The 13872-nt window shown below is 45.4% G+C and overlaps 2 protein-coding genes across 2 annotated transcripts; one reads left to right on the top strand and one right to left on the bottom strand.

Annotated features, from left to right (window-relative positions):
* Positions 1 to 1325: 1325 nt before the first annotated feature.
* On the top strand, positions 1326 to 5954 carry APRT (adenine phosphoribosyltransferase). Its single transcript, XM_069738936.1, has 5 exons — positions 1326 to 1595; positions 2123 to 2226; positions 2432 to 2565; positions 3833 to 3911; positions 5451 to 5954. The coding sequence occupies exons 1-5, from the start codon at positions 1432 to 1434 to the stop codon at positions 5591 to 5593; spliced, it is 624 nt and encodes a 207-aa protein (XP_069595037.1). The 5' UTR covers positions 1326 to 1431; the 3' UTR covers positions 5594 to 5954.
* Positions 5955 to 7272: 1318 nt separating this feature from the next.
* CDT1 (chromatin licensing and DNA replication factor 1) lies at positions 7273 to 12617 on the bottom strand. The gene is made up of 10 exons (XM_069738933.1): positions 12276 to 12617; positions 11116 to 11256; positions 10342 to 10559; positions 10030 to 10224; positions 9786 to 9931; positions 9179 to 9282; positions 8909 to 9097; positions 8675 to 8818; positions 8179 to 8380; positions 7273 to 7896 (listed from the first exon to the last, which is right to left on the bottom strand). The coding sequence occupies exons 1-10, from the start codon at positions 12543 to 12545 to the stop codon at positions 7733 to 7735; spliced, it is 1773 nt and encodes a 590-aa protein (XP_069595034.1). The 5' UTR covers positions 12546 to 12617; the 3' UTR covers positions 7273 to 7732.
* Between the last annotated feature and the right edge of the window lie 1255 nt (positions 12618 to 13872).

The raw sequence follows: 13872 nt of genomic DNA, 5'->3' as shown, positions 1-13872 counted from the left end.
TAGATGATGACACTGATGTGGAGTATTATTATTATAGATGACACTGATGTGGAGTATTATTATTATAGATGACACTGATGTGGAGTATTATTACTATAGATGACACTAATGTGGAGTATTATTACTATAGATGACACTGATGTGGAGTATTATTATTATTATAGATGATGACACTGATGCGGAGTATTATTATTATTATAGATGACACTGATGTGGAGTATTATTATTATTATAGATGATGACACTGATGTGGAGTATTATTATTATTATAGATGATGACACTGATGTGGAGTATTATTATTATAGATGACACTGATGTGGAATATTATTATTATTACAGATGACACTGATGTGGAGTATTATTATTATAGATGACACTGATGTGGAGTATTATTATTACTATAGATGACACTGATGTGGAGTATTATTATTATTATAGATGATGACACTGATGTGGAGTATTATTATTATTATAGATGACACTGATGTGGAGTATTATTATTATTATAGATGACACTGATGTGGAGTATTATTATTATTATAGAGGTCACTGATGTGGAGTATTATTATTATTATTACAGATGACACTGATGCGGAGTATTATTATTATTATAGATGACACTGATGTTGAGTATTATTATTATTATAGATGATGACACTGATGTGGAGTATTATTATTATTATAGATGACACTGATGTGGAGTATTATTATTATTATAGAGGTCACTGATGTGGAGTATTATTATTATTATTACAGATGACACTGATGTGGAGTATTATTATTATTATAGATGACACTGATGTGGAGTATTATTATTATTATAGATGACACTGATGTGGAGTATTATTATTATTATAGATGACACTGATGTGGAGTATTATTATAGATGACACTGATGTGGAGTTTTATTATTATTATAGAGGTCACTGATGTGGAGTATTATTATTATTATTACAGATGACACTGATGCGGAGTATTATTATTATTATAGATGACACTGATGCGGAGTATTATTATTATTATAGATGACACTGATGTGGAGTATTATTATAGATGACACTGATGTGGAATATTATTATTATAGATGACACTGATGTGGAGTATTATTATTATTATAGATGACACTGATGTGGAGTATTATTATTATTATAGATGACACTGATGTGGAGTATTATTATTATTATTACAGATGACACTGATGCGGAATATTATTATTATAGATGACACTGATGCGGAGTATTATTATTATTATAGATGACACTGTGTGAGTGTCATTTACTCTTCCTAACATACACTCCTCCATCTCCATATAGCATGTACTGTGGTGCTGGTGATGAGCGGACCGCATCCTACACTCTGGGGGTCTCCACACCAACAAGGGTCTGCTCTGCGCGGCGTCTTCGTTCCCAGGGTGTCGCGGGTGTGCCAAGATGGCGGCTTCCGCGGTCACACGTGGTGCTGCCGGGCGCGCAGCGATGACGTCAGGGGCGGTCACGTGTTCTCTGGTAAGAATGAGCGCGGAGGATCAGCGGGCGGTGCTGCGGCGATCGGTGCGGGAGTTCCCGGACTTCCCCTCCCCCGGGATCTGCTTCAGGTCGGTGTCTCCTGTATCTTCTCCTCGATATCTGCGCCCCTGAGAAGTCTCCTGTGCAAAGTCCGGCCATTAGTCATGTCAAGGATCCGCTGCTGTCATTGTGATCCTAATTATCAGTTAATTTGCATAATACGCATACATTATATTTTAGTATGCAGATAATTGGGATTTATTTTTCTTTCACTGTTGGCTGTTACTGATCTAGGAGTCATTGCTGGTCCTGCAGTGATGATGTCACATCCATCAGTCACCTGACTGCTGCAGCCAATCGCTGGCTCCTGTGCTGATGATGTCATGTCCAGTGCCTGAACACATTGTTCTGTGATTGGCTGCAGCAGTCATGTGATCAGAGTATGTGATATCACTGTGACAACCACCAAAATAGCAGTAGTTACCACTTTTTGCTCACGGGTTACTTTCTTGATATTCCTGATGACACCTTTAACCACTCGCCCCGCACCCCCAAACATTGCCTTTAAGAGAGGGTCCAATTGCTATGAGTGTTTGTTCCGATTCTCACTTTCCAGGGACATCACTCCAGTTCTTAAAGATCCCGCCGCGTTCTCTGCCGCCATCGACCTGTTTGAGAGCTACCTCCGAGAAAACTTTCCAAAGATTGACCTGATCGCTGGTAAGGGAGCACGGGGCGGGTGGGGGATGGTAGGAGGGGCTCTATGACGTCTTTCTGCCGTCACCTTATCCGGAGGTTAAAGGGGTCTTCCAGGCTGTAGACGAATTTCTGCAGTCCAGCTCAGACTCCAGCACTGCGGACGGGGTCCGGCAGCTTCTTCTTGTGTGTAAAGGACATAACTATTATCAGGCGGCCCCTCTTCCAGGTCTGGACGCCCGCGGGTTTCTCTTCGGTCCGGCGCTGGCACAAAGATTTGGAATTGGGTTTGTGTTGATTCGGAAAAAGGGGAAGTTACCGGGTCCGACAGAGTCCGTGTCCTATTCTCTGGAGTACGGAAAGGTGCGTGCGTGGTGAATACGGCCGGCCTGGGGGGCATAAAGTCACTACTCGGACCACCCCTTCTGAATCCCTTTGTTCCCCCCAGTAGTATAAAAAGCTTTACTCTCCTCCAGTGCCAGCGCTGATCAAGTTGTATTGGCGCAGGGACAGCCAGTGCCGATCAGCGCTGCCTCAGTCTCCTCTCCTGAAAAGCAAGATGTCTGGAGGAAGGAAAAGCTGCTGCTGCCCTCAAATACTAATGTTAATTATGTCCATAGGAAGGGAGAGTGAAAGGTGCCCCAAGAGGTGGAAGGGAGCCCTGGGAGAGCGACGGGAGCCCCGGGAGGAGTAAGGGAGAGCAAAAGGAGCCCCGGGAGGTGGAAGGGAGCCCTGGGAGAGGGACGGGAGCCCCGGGAGGAGTAAGGGAGAGCAAAAGGAGCCCCGGGAGGTGGAAGGGAGCCCCAGGAGGAGGAAGGGAGAGCAAAAGGAGTCCCGGGAAGTGGAAGGGAGCCCTGGGAGAAGGAAGGGAGAGCAAAAGGAGCCCCGGGAGGGGGAAGGGAGCCACGGGAGAAGGAAGGGAGAGCAAAAGGAGTCCCGGGAAGTGGAAGGGAGCCCTGGGAGGGGAAGGAAGCCCTGGGAGAGGGAATGAGCCCAGGAAGGGAGAGTGAAAGGTGCCCCAAGAGGTGGAAGGGAGCCCTGGGAGAGCGACGGGAGCCCCGGGAGAAGGAAGTGAAAGCAAAAGGAGCCCTGGGAGGGGGAAGGGAGCCCCGGGAGAAGGAAGGGAGAGCAAAAGGAGCCCTGGGAGAGGGAGGGGAGAGCGAAAGGAGCCCCAAAAGGTGTAAGGGAGCCTTGGGAGGGTAAGGGAGAGCAAAGGGTGCCACGGGATGTGGAAGGGAACCTTGAGAGAGGGAAGGGAAAGTGAAAGGAGCTCTGGGAGGGGACGGGAGCGCGAAGGGAGCCCCGAAAGAAGGAAGAGCGAAAGCATCCCTGGGAGGTGGAAGGGAGCCTTGAGAGAGGAAAGGAAGCCCGAGAGAGGGATGGGAGCCTTGAGAGAGAAAAAGGAGCCCCGGGGAGAGCCAGTGTCGACACCGCTGGAATAGTTCTGGCACGTGAGGCGAGTATAGGGGTTATTATTTTACAAGTGAGAAACGGATTCAGAAGGGGTTCTCGGAATAGTGGGCAACCCCTTTAAAGGCCCACAGCAAAACTAAAAATTAATATATACAATTATTTCATATCCTGGTGGCTAATGGTGTGTTAATATATCTGTATTTTGTGGCTTCTTTAGGCTGAGATAGCAATCCAGACTGATGCGGTGGACCCTGGACAGAAGGTTGTGATAATCGATGATTTATTGGCCACAGGAGGTAAATATCGTATCTTGTGTATATCCCAATGCCTAATTTTTATGAAATTCTTCCAAAAACGGCGCCATACCTGTCTGTGTCCGGTATTGCAGCCAACTGCCATTAAAGGGGTTGCTCACTACTACGTTTTCATAACAGCTAAATTACATAATTAAAACTTTTTTTTTAAAGTACTCGCTCCCAAGATCAGTGCTGTGTGATTCTCAAGACACACAACTGCTGCAGCCTTTCAGTATTCCGTCAGAAAGGAACAGTAAAGGCTGCAGCCGATCAGCTCTGATTGGCTGCAGTGGTCAAGTGGCATTGTAATGTCATATGACCACTGGAAGACTTGGCACCCACCACGAATGTCCAGAAGAGAAGTTAAAAAATGGACAATTTAGTGGAGGTCGGGGTCCGTTATGAAATCAGTCACTTCTCAGTGATTTTGACCTTCGGACTTAAAGACTGACAATGAACATTTTCAGTTTGCTCTTGTTTCTATATCAGTTTTCCTATTACTGCTGCATATAATTAATGCATAAAAGTTTCAGTATTTTGAAACATTATTTGTGAATATACAGAATCAGAATATTTTGCTATGCGGATTTTTTGATATTTAGAGGAAAATTAGCAAAAGTTCAGATGACTAAAACCTATGTAAACACTACTGCGAATTATGAAGTTACATAAATTGCACTACAAAATGTGCTCCTCACTCAGTGACACCTTTTTTTGCTTGTCTCTTGTACATTGAATCATCTCTTAGTGAATGATACTGTTGGACAATTGTGACTCTTTTGCTTGTCTCTTGTGCTCCTGCATTGAATCGTTTCTTACAATTGTCCAACAGTAAGTAATCTGCAAGCATTGATGGATTCCACTTTCCTTTATATCTTAGTGAAATCTCTCACCGTGCTTGTCGCTCACTGGACAGCAGTTTAATGGGAAAAAAAAGTCTAAAAGTGAATGTAAGGAATTACAGCCAAGATCTTTATATGTTTTGAGATTTTCCACCAACTCTTATTAGTTATCTGCTCTCAAGTTTCCCAAAAAATTAGTCACCACTAATGCTGAATGCTACTCATGCAGCTCATTTCCCCAGTCCGCTAGCAGAAACCCCATGGACCAGGGATCGTGCTGCTGAACACCCTCGCTCCCTTTAATGTGGGCGTAACGCTACTCAGACAACACAGGGTGAGGGTAACACAGGGTAGCAATGCTTTATTGAAGCACAAAACAGGCAAATAACACATAGAGCAGTTCCAGCAAAATACCCAAGATGGTGCACATAAGAGACTCTCCCTTCCGCTGACTCGCAGGGATACTTTTTTTTTTTCTATTCTTTTTTGCTAGTAGTTGCACCCAACTTTTTGGATTCTACTTGATTGGTAATCAGCGGGAGCCTCCGACCTACTGGAATCCGCGGCTCTTCTTTTGATTAGCTGGCCTGGAGCAATGATGACATTGGTTACATCAGGCTGAACTCATGAAAAGGAAGAGTTGCCTTTATGATTCCCCAAACACCCTGACCGCAGTAACCCTATGTCTTATTTGCAGGGACGATGGCTGCAGCCTGCGAACTACTGACGAAAAGAAATGCCGACATCCTGATCTGTCTGGTCCTCATCGAGCTGATGGATCTGAAGGGGGCAGAGAAACTCCGGCCTCACCCGGTCCACGCACTGCTGCAGTACGACTGATCGCACAGGATCACTAATGTTTGGTCTACAGGGAACCAGGACTTAAAATAATAAGCACCTGTGCACACTAAGGAGTAAAAAATCCCACCGCCTAAAAAAGGAACCCAGGAATTATCTCTGGTAAGGTTGTGGAGCAGGCGGTGTTACCTGGGGGCCACATTGTCGTAGTGTCCTACCTCAAGGGGACACAAACTGAAGCGCAAATCATAAACTTTAGTAGCGCGATTTTACTTTTTTTGCCATGACAATTATATAATTTGAGTTGCCAGGGTTCAGACTTTATTATTCTTCACAGCTTATTAAATTCAATATGATTGTAATAGGATAAATATATATAAAAATAACTTATCAATGTTCAAAATTCTTGCAATTCATCCACCGGCCTCTAAGTCTGATATTAGGCTCATATGTCCTGTTCTGTACAGATCACTTTCCAGCAGCCAAGTGCACATAGGCTGCAACGGCTCAGATTCATTGACTTCTATCAGAACTGTCTGACTTTATGATCTCAGTTCGGCCTGATTCTCACATTTTGTTTTGCAATCTGTACCTGCAACCATGGACGGACAGCAGATCCATGCATACTGTTCAGCCTCATGAGACTAATGGTAGGAACATGCTGAATCCTGTGTTATCTACTGTATATAGAGGTGTTATCAGTCATTGTACAGGAGGAGGAGGTGAGCTGTGATATCACCTATTGTGAATGGTGGATCCTGTGTTATCTACTGTATATAGAGGTGTTATCAGTTATTATACAGGAGTAGGGGGAGCTGTGACATCACCTATTGTGGATCCTGTGTTACCAGTCTTTTTGTAGGAGGTGAGCCTTGATATAACCTGTTGTGGATCCTGTGATATCTGCTGTGTTAGCCTTCATTAAAATTACTATCTAATGATAGCAAGACTGCCGAGAAGTCTTCTGTACAGAACAGAAATGTGAATGTATTATAAGGTCTACTGGTCCGTGTGGAAGTGCTAAGATGTCATATACATTTGGGATGACATTTTCTTTAAAGGTTGTCAGCAGGAGTGGATACAGTAACCTACAGTATCAGGTCGGTGCCGTTATACTGATTACATCAGGGACACTCTTGCTTGTTTAATGGGAGAAAATCACGCTTCAATTCCCCGTGCACTGCATAGAAATATATGCAGCCGCACACTCAGGTCCCGAGTATTGATGAGAGTTTCTCGCACCACGCGCAAGTGTGACAAATGGCAATTTCTGCCAGGAGCCATTATTATCTGTATAACATTCCGGCAAAGCACTCCCAAACTTTATATCCCCTAAAGGGGGTCTAAACTCTACAGGCAACGCCAGAGAGCCACACTACCATTGTGCTGGAGAGCGGCAGAGACCGCCACCTATCCCGTGCCGGAGAGCCGCCTCCTATACATTGCGCCAGATAGCCCATCACCTCTGCAGAGAAATAACCTTTAGTACTGGCCAGCATGATACCCAGTTGATTGTTAAAAGCGCTGTTCAGTAGAAAATACTGCGTGCACATACTCTATGGGAGAGTTAAAAGGACGGCAGGTCAAGGACTACAACTTATCAGGAAGCTGCTTGAGGACCAGAACAAGTGACAACCACTTACGGCCCTCAAGAGGCCCCCACCCCTGCTCTATAAAACAATTTCTGCATTCAAGACTATGCATATCAAACAGTCAAAGAGTAACACAAGTTCTTTTAATCCAAATTGGGAAATACAGAAATTTGCAGTGTTAATCTAAAACGGATGAAGAGTCAGGTTCACATAGGACAGCGTGGAGCTAAAAGAGAAATTAAAAACCTCTATTAAAAAAAAATAAGTTGCATTAAAGTCAGGCCTGGTTCACACCTCTGAATTACATTCTGCACCATTCTTTGCAGGTTGCTGAAAGGCTCCATCGTGGTAGTCAGATTTACTAATCCATTGTGATGTAAAAACATGACGCAGATCCAGATGCAAAAAAAAAAAAAAAAAAAGGGGATGTGAACAGGGCCTCAAACATTGTAATAACTCCGTCCCATGGAATTATACAAGGGCAGCTCCCAGATGAACACAGAGATAAACGATTGCACCCCTGAAAAAAGTAAAAACCAGGTCCCAAAGTGAGAAAATCAAAAGCCATCTAAAAACAAAGGTTTGACAATTAGTGAGACGACTCTTCCTTCATTTTTTTGTCCAGTCTTTCCAAAATCAGATTCAAGTCCGTTGTCTTGTTGAGTTTGTAGTAAGTATCCTTCCTGATGGGATGAATGGTGAGCCAGCCTGGGAGCAGCTCCACCAGTAACGACAGATGTTTCTCCATTTCTCCTACGGGGGCAAAAAAAAAAAAAAACAAGGGTGACATCAGACCAAATCATCAATGCCATATGCAAGATCTCAGATTGCCATTAGTGAACAAAAACCATGACATATCCCAGAACCATCTGATATAAGGTGCACGATGCTGTATTCTGCACCTTTGTCAGATGGAAAGGGGTTTCCACCCTTTGGATGTTAATGTTCTGGCATCAGTAAGGTGTATCCCCCCCCCCCCCCCCCCCACTGATTTTATAGCCTAAGCCGAACACCATTGATGAATCTTTTCCATACCTGCTGACATTGAAGATCGGTAACTGGAGATTATACGGTCGCACACAACTTCTGCAGTCAGGGCTGGCTTCTTCTCTGCCACAAACACATTACGCAGGATGCGGGCAAGCTCCGGGAGCCTGGACATCATAAGGAGACGTTCTTCTTGCTGGGGTTTACGGGTCATAATGGCTTGAAGCTTCTGCGCCTCTTTAGCACGTATCTAAAAAGCAGAGAGCATTACAGACTGGACACTCCTAGGATAGAATTCTTCAAGACTATGCTGAGCAAAACCCTGGTCCAGCGGTCGTCAGGAGAGTCCCGAGTTCCCACCCATCTGCTGTTATCCGACGAGTAGGCCCGATATGATGTGTGTGCATTACACCGGTGGTAAATAAATTAGAAGAGGCACCAGAGATTCCAGCAGGTAGGAAGCTATTATACAGGACTTCTCTCCAACTGCCAACGTGACCGCTGGACCATTGTTAGGAAAATGCATTCTCTAAACTATACCTACCCTTTCCAGTAAGGACTGGGACACTCCTTTCAGGGCACTGGGTGCAGCAGCAGCAGGTTTAGGCTCTGCTGAAGGTGCAGGCTTTGTGTCTTCAGCATTGGTCTCTGCATTTCTTAAAGCTAAATCTGCCAGGGCCTTTTCCATCTGCAGATAAGAGGTAAAAGTTGTGCACATAATTAAATACAATAAAGAAATATGCACAGAACAAAGGAAATAAATTAGCTCAAGACTCACCTTCGGGGTCATCAATCCTCTAGCTTTAGTCAGCACCTCCTGTGCGGTGCTTAGCTTTTGCACTTGGGGCGGTTGTGGAAGTTCAGCTGCCACGACATCTGGGACTTCATCAACGTTAAATCGGGGGTGCCAGCGGGTCAGCTGATAGTCAGGCACCACCATGGGGGGATTCAATGTCTCCAAGAAAGACTATAGGATGGGACAGGAGAAGATTAGATTCTGGAAGTGTAGTAATATGGCGCAGGCATGTGCACAGCACCCAGCACTTACTCTGTGGTGCTGCTTCACGATATCAGTAAGGCTTCTATGGAAGAACTTCCTGCGCTCCAGGAGGCGACTCGCAGTGAGCTGAAGGCGACCGTCCAATTTATCCTCTACAAGATCAAGATATTAAGAAGTGTCAGAACAGGCAAGAACGAAAAGTCCACATTTTAAAGAGAGTTTGTCACCCCCCAAAATGCACTTTAGTGCCAGTCTATGGATGCCAATTTCTACTCCTGATGCTGCAGACATGAACCAGAGCTCCGGGGGCGACCTCCGCTCAGATTCCACACTACGGGGCACCTACAATGTTAGGGTGCACGTGCAGGACCAGAGATTTGAGTAAAGGCATCTTGCTGTGAGAAAGTGAGCGCTGTCAATCAAGATAAGGTAACGGAAGATGTAATGGTGAACTGAAGCTCCAACATTGGCATATAGATAAAAAAGTAAATGTTTCAGCAAATACAACACTAAAATGTATATTACTGGGGCTAAGTCCCCTATATAAATGTTTAAGTAGCTGAATTTTTCATTTTGGGGGGTAACAGACTCACTTTAAGAAATCGTCAAGTAATGTCAGAAGTCAGACATCCACATTATAAAATTAACAATTCACCTTCCGGAACAATCGGCTCCACAGTGAGATGATAATCCGACTTCTTCTCGCCATTCTTGAAGGTGGGAATATTCTTCTCCTGTCTAAACTTGTAGGCCGTCGGGTAAACGGTTTTAATCTGTCCAACGTTACGTTCCTCAAACTGTCTGCAAGATACAGAAAAAAAAATGGTATTTTTTTATTTTTAAATATGACAGGTCTATAGTTTATGGTTCTAATGTGTGAATAGAAATATAATACTCACTTGCGCATCATGTCCTGGACTCCCTGCTTCACTTTGGAGAAGGTGACGGTCTCAGATCGGTTGCAGAGCATCCCGACAATGGTGTCCATGCTGCGGAACATTTCTGCCAACACTTTGTACCTGAAAGGTAGCGACAGTCCAGGCGGAACATCCTGGGCGAGGGTGTGGAATCGCTCATAGGCCGGAGCCTTCTCACTGCAAGACAGGAGGAATGGTGACCTGCCTGGAAAGACCCTACTATAGGAGGCTGTTATTGAGAAAGATCCAACACTACAAGTCACAGAATCCACAAATCTTCCTGGAACGTCTCACCTTTCCCTGTTTGGCTCCTGTTGATGCTCGACTATCTGCTTCTCGGCTTTCCTCTCCCTGATCTTGGACTCGAGGGCTTGTGCTTGTTTGAGTCTTGTCTTTAAGTCTGTGATTGTAACTTTGCTCTCGAGTGGAGCAGCAGGAACTTTTAGTCTTTGACCGAGCTCCTGTATCTTCTGCAATCGAGATTTTAGATCCAGATTCTCCTTGGATGAAACCTGGATGCAAGAAATAGCATGAAAGGTGCATCAATAAAGCAAGAGAACACATTAAAGGGGTCATCAGGGGCTTAATTATGACCCATGACACTCCCCACTAATCAGGCAGCTGGGTGTACAGAGTGTATGGAGCCAGGACAGCACAGCCCTGCACACGGTGTAGTGACTGTTCTTTAATACTGTAGCTCAGGTCCCATTGAAGTGATAAGGAGCCGAGCTGCATTACCCCAAAACAGCCACTACACAGATACAGCACTTTGTAGGAGTTTCAACGTGCTCTGAGAGGGCCGGATGTTGAAGTCCATGCACTTACTGTTTTAGGAAGACCAATCTATATAGTAATGTGATAAACTATTTTTATTTTGGACATGTTCACATGTTGCAGCAGTGACAACGCAAATCCATTACAGAACTCTGCCAAAAAATACATTTATTGCAAAAAGAAGCGCAAGTCACCAAAAGCTTCAAAGGGGTTGTGCCGATACTCATTTGTCAAGTCTGCTTAACCCCTTTCTCGCTGTATAGATTTGGTCTATGTCCCATTCCTGCCACTTACCTTCGCCTCTGGCACTGCCAGACCGATCTGCAGTGTGCCACTTTGGGGAGACAGAGACACATTGACAAAGTCCTTTATTTTCTTCCCCAAAGATGAAGGTGTCTCATGTTGGACTTCTGTTTTGGAGCAAGGACTCAAACACTGGGGGTGAAGGGAGAGAAGAAAAAAAAAAATCGATTAGATTCTCCTTTTATTTAAAGGGATTTTTAAGACAGGATATACAGTACTAATATCCATCTATAGGATAGGAGCTGTTCCGCAGTATTTAGCAGTGGCCCCTACAGTGCTTGCAGCAGATGATCAGTGGGGCAGCCAAATGTTGCCACCCCCGACCAATCTGATATTAATGACCTATGGAAAAGTCATCAATGTATCCGGACCTGGGATATACTCATGTTTGTAAGTTATATCCTTTCTATATGATGGGAGATAACTTCCTGATCATTGGGGGTACGACCAATGAGACCCCCCACCAATCCTGAGGACTGAGGCTCTGAAGAGTCCCGTGTTAATGGAGAGGAGGTCGATCATGGGCTCCATACAGTAGTATAATAACACCCGATTGTCAGGGTCAATTAGACTCCCAGGTATGGCTTCCAAACTTAACACTACACCTTTAAATATGGCGACTAACTGCTCATGCTGTGCGTCCAGAACTTACTAGGATTTTAATATGGATGGCAGATACATAGGGTGGGCAATCATTACTAGATAAGCAGGGGTCCGACCCACAGAGACCCCCTCACCCCACAGATCAGATGTCTGCAGGGCACTCAGTGAGCGCTGCCACCTCTAACACTGCTCTGTACACTTCTAGAGGCTGTAACTGGGACCCAAAAATTGCAGACCCTCCATTATGATTAGACCCCTAGACATCATATGGCTATTTATTTTTTGAGACAAATAACTTTATTTTTCCTCTGCACCCAATTTTAATCCTAGGCAGAGGTCCCTTAGTTTTCTATGGGGCACGGGGAGGGGTCTGCCCCTATGTGACCACCTGGTGCCCTCACAGGAAGTACACTCAGGCCTTGTGCTGCAAAAAAAAAAAAAACAGGAAGTGCAGAGAACAGCCAATCAGAATGCAGCTTTCATGTGACAAAATGAAAGCTGGAATCTGATTGGCTGCACCGGTGCCCACATTAAACATGGCGGCGTACCTGGGGCTCCTCTTCGGGGAGCTTCAGCTTCTTCCGCGCGGACCTCTTGCCCGTCACCTCCGGGTCTGAGTGCTGCCGGCCCCGCTTCTTGCTGCTGGGAAGGAGGGAGAAGGGAACAGGCGGCTCGGGCTGCTCCGGAGTGCTGGGCGGCCGCAGCAAGTCTTCTAACTTCACCGCCTCCTGCACCTTCCTCCGTTTAGTCCCCGGGTTCCCTCGTGCTGCTGGCCGCTTCCGCTGCCCGAAGTAATCGGTAACTCTCATCTGCTCCATGTCGCCCCCTCACACAGCGAACACCCGCGAAACACTACAGCCTCAGCGCTGAGTGCAGAGAGCCCCGGGGCGTGACGTCACCGACTGCGAGCTCTGCGATTGGTCCACGGTCCTGAATAGAACGCAGCGTGGAAGTCGGATTTCGCGGGAAAATTAGATCATGTGACCGGAATAGTCCAAAGGGAAGGGGGGGGGGTTCTACAAACATACTTGGTATGTCCCACTCCCAATACGTTACGAATACGTGCTGTAGTTGAGGTAACCGATAGTAATGGCGGCGGTGTACAGTGTGCACTGTGCACAGCGCTCTATAGTAGTAACGTTATAAAGAGGCAGGAAGGTTAGTCCTCATAATTACTGGGTTTTGTGAGGTAAAACTGGCAAGTATTGGGCGTAAACACTACGTAGATGGTACTACAGATCCCAGCATCTGTATATGTGGTACTACAAGTTCCAGTTTATGTTATATGGTACAACAGGTCCCAGCTTATGTTATACTAGATGGTGGCCCGATTCTAACGCATCCGGTATTCTAGAATATGCATGTCCACGTAGTATATTGCCCAGCCACGTAGTATATTGCCCAGTCACGTAGTATATTGTCCAGTCACGTAGTATATTGCCCAGTCACGTACTATATTGCCCAGTCACGTAGTATATTGCCCAGCCACGTAGTATATTGCCCAGCCACGTAGTATATTGCCCAGTCACGTAGTATATTGCCCAGTCACGTAGTATATTGCCCAGCCACGTAGTATATTGCCTAGTGACGTAGTATATTGCCCAGTCACGTAGAATATTGCCCAGTCACGTAGTATATTGCCCAGCCACGTAGTATATTGCCCAGTCACGTACTATATTGCCCAGTCACGTAGTATATTGCCCAGCCACGTAGTATATTGCCCAGCCACGTAGTATATTGCCCAGCCACGTAGTATATTGCCCAGTCACGTAGTATATTGCCCAGCCACGTAGTATATTGCCCAGCCACGTAGTATATTGCCTAGTGACGTAGTATATTGCCCAGTCACGTAGTATATTGCCCAGCCACGTAGTATATTGCCCAGCCACGTAGTATATTGCCCAGTCACGTACTATATTGCCCAGTCACGTAGTATATTGCCCAGCCACGTAGTATATTGCCCAGCCACGTAGTATATTGCCCAGCCACGTAGTATATTGCCCAGTCACGTAGTATATTGCCCAGTCACGTAGTATATTGCCCAGTCACGTAGTATATTGCCCAGCCACGTAGTATATTGCCCAGTCACGTAGTATATTGCCCAGTCACGTACTATATTGCCCAGTCACGTAGTATATTGCCTAG

Source organism: Ranitomeya imitator, chromosome 9 (genome assembly GCF_032444005.1).
Source record: "Ranitomeya imitator isolate aRanImi1 chromosome 9, aRanImi1.pri, whole genome shotgun sequence".
NCBI lineage: Eukaryota > Metazoa > Chordata > Amphibia > Anura > Dendrobatidae > Ranitomeya > Ranitomeya imitator.
Note: the sequence above shows the minus strand (reverse complement) of the source record. Positions and strands in the feature narration are given on the sequence as shown.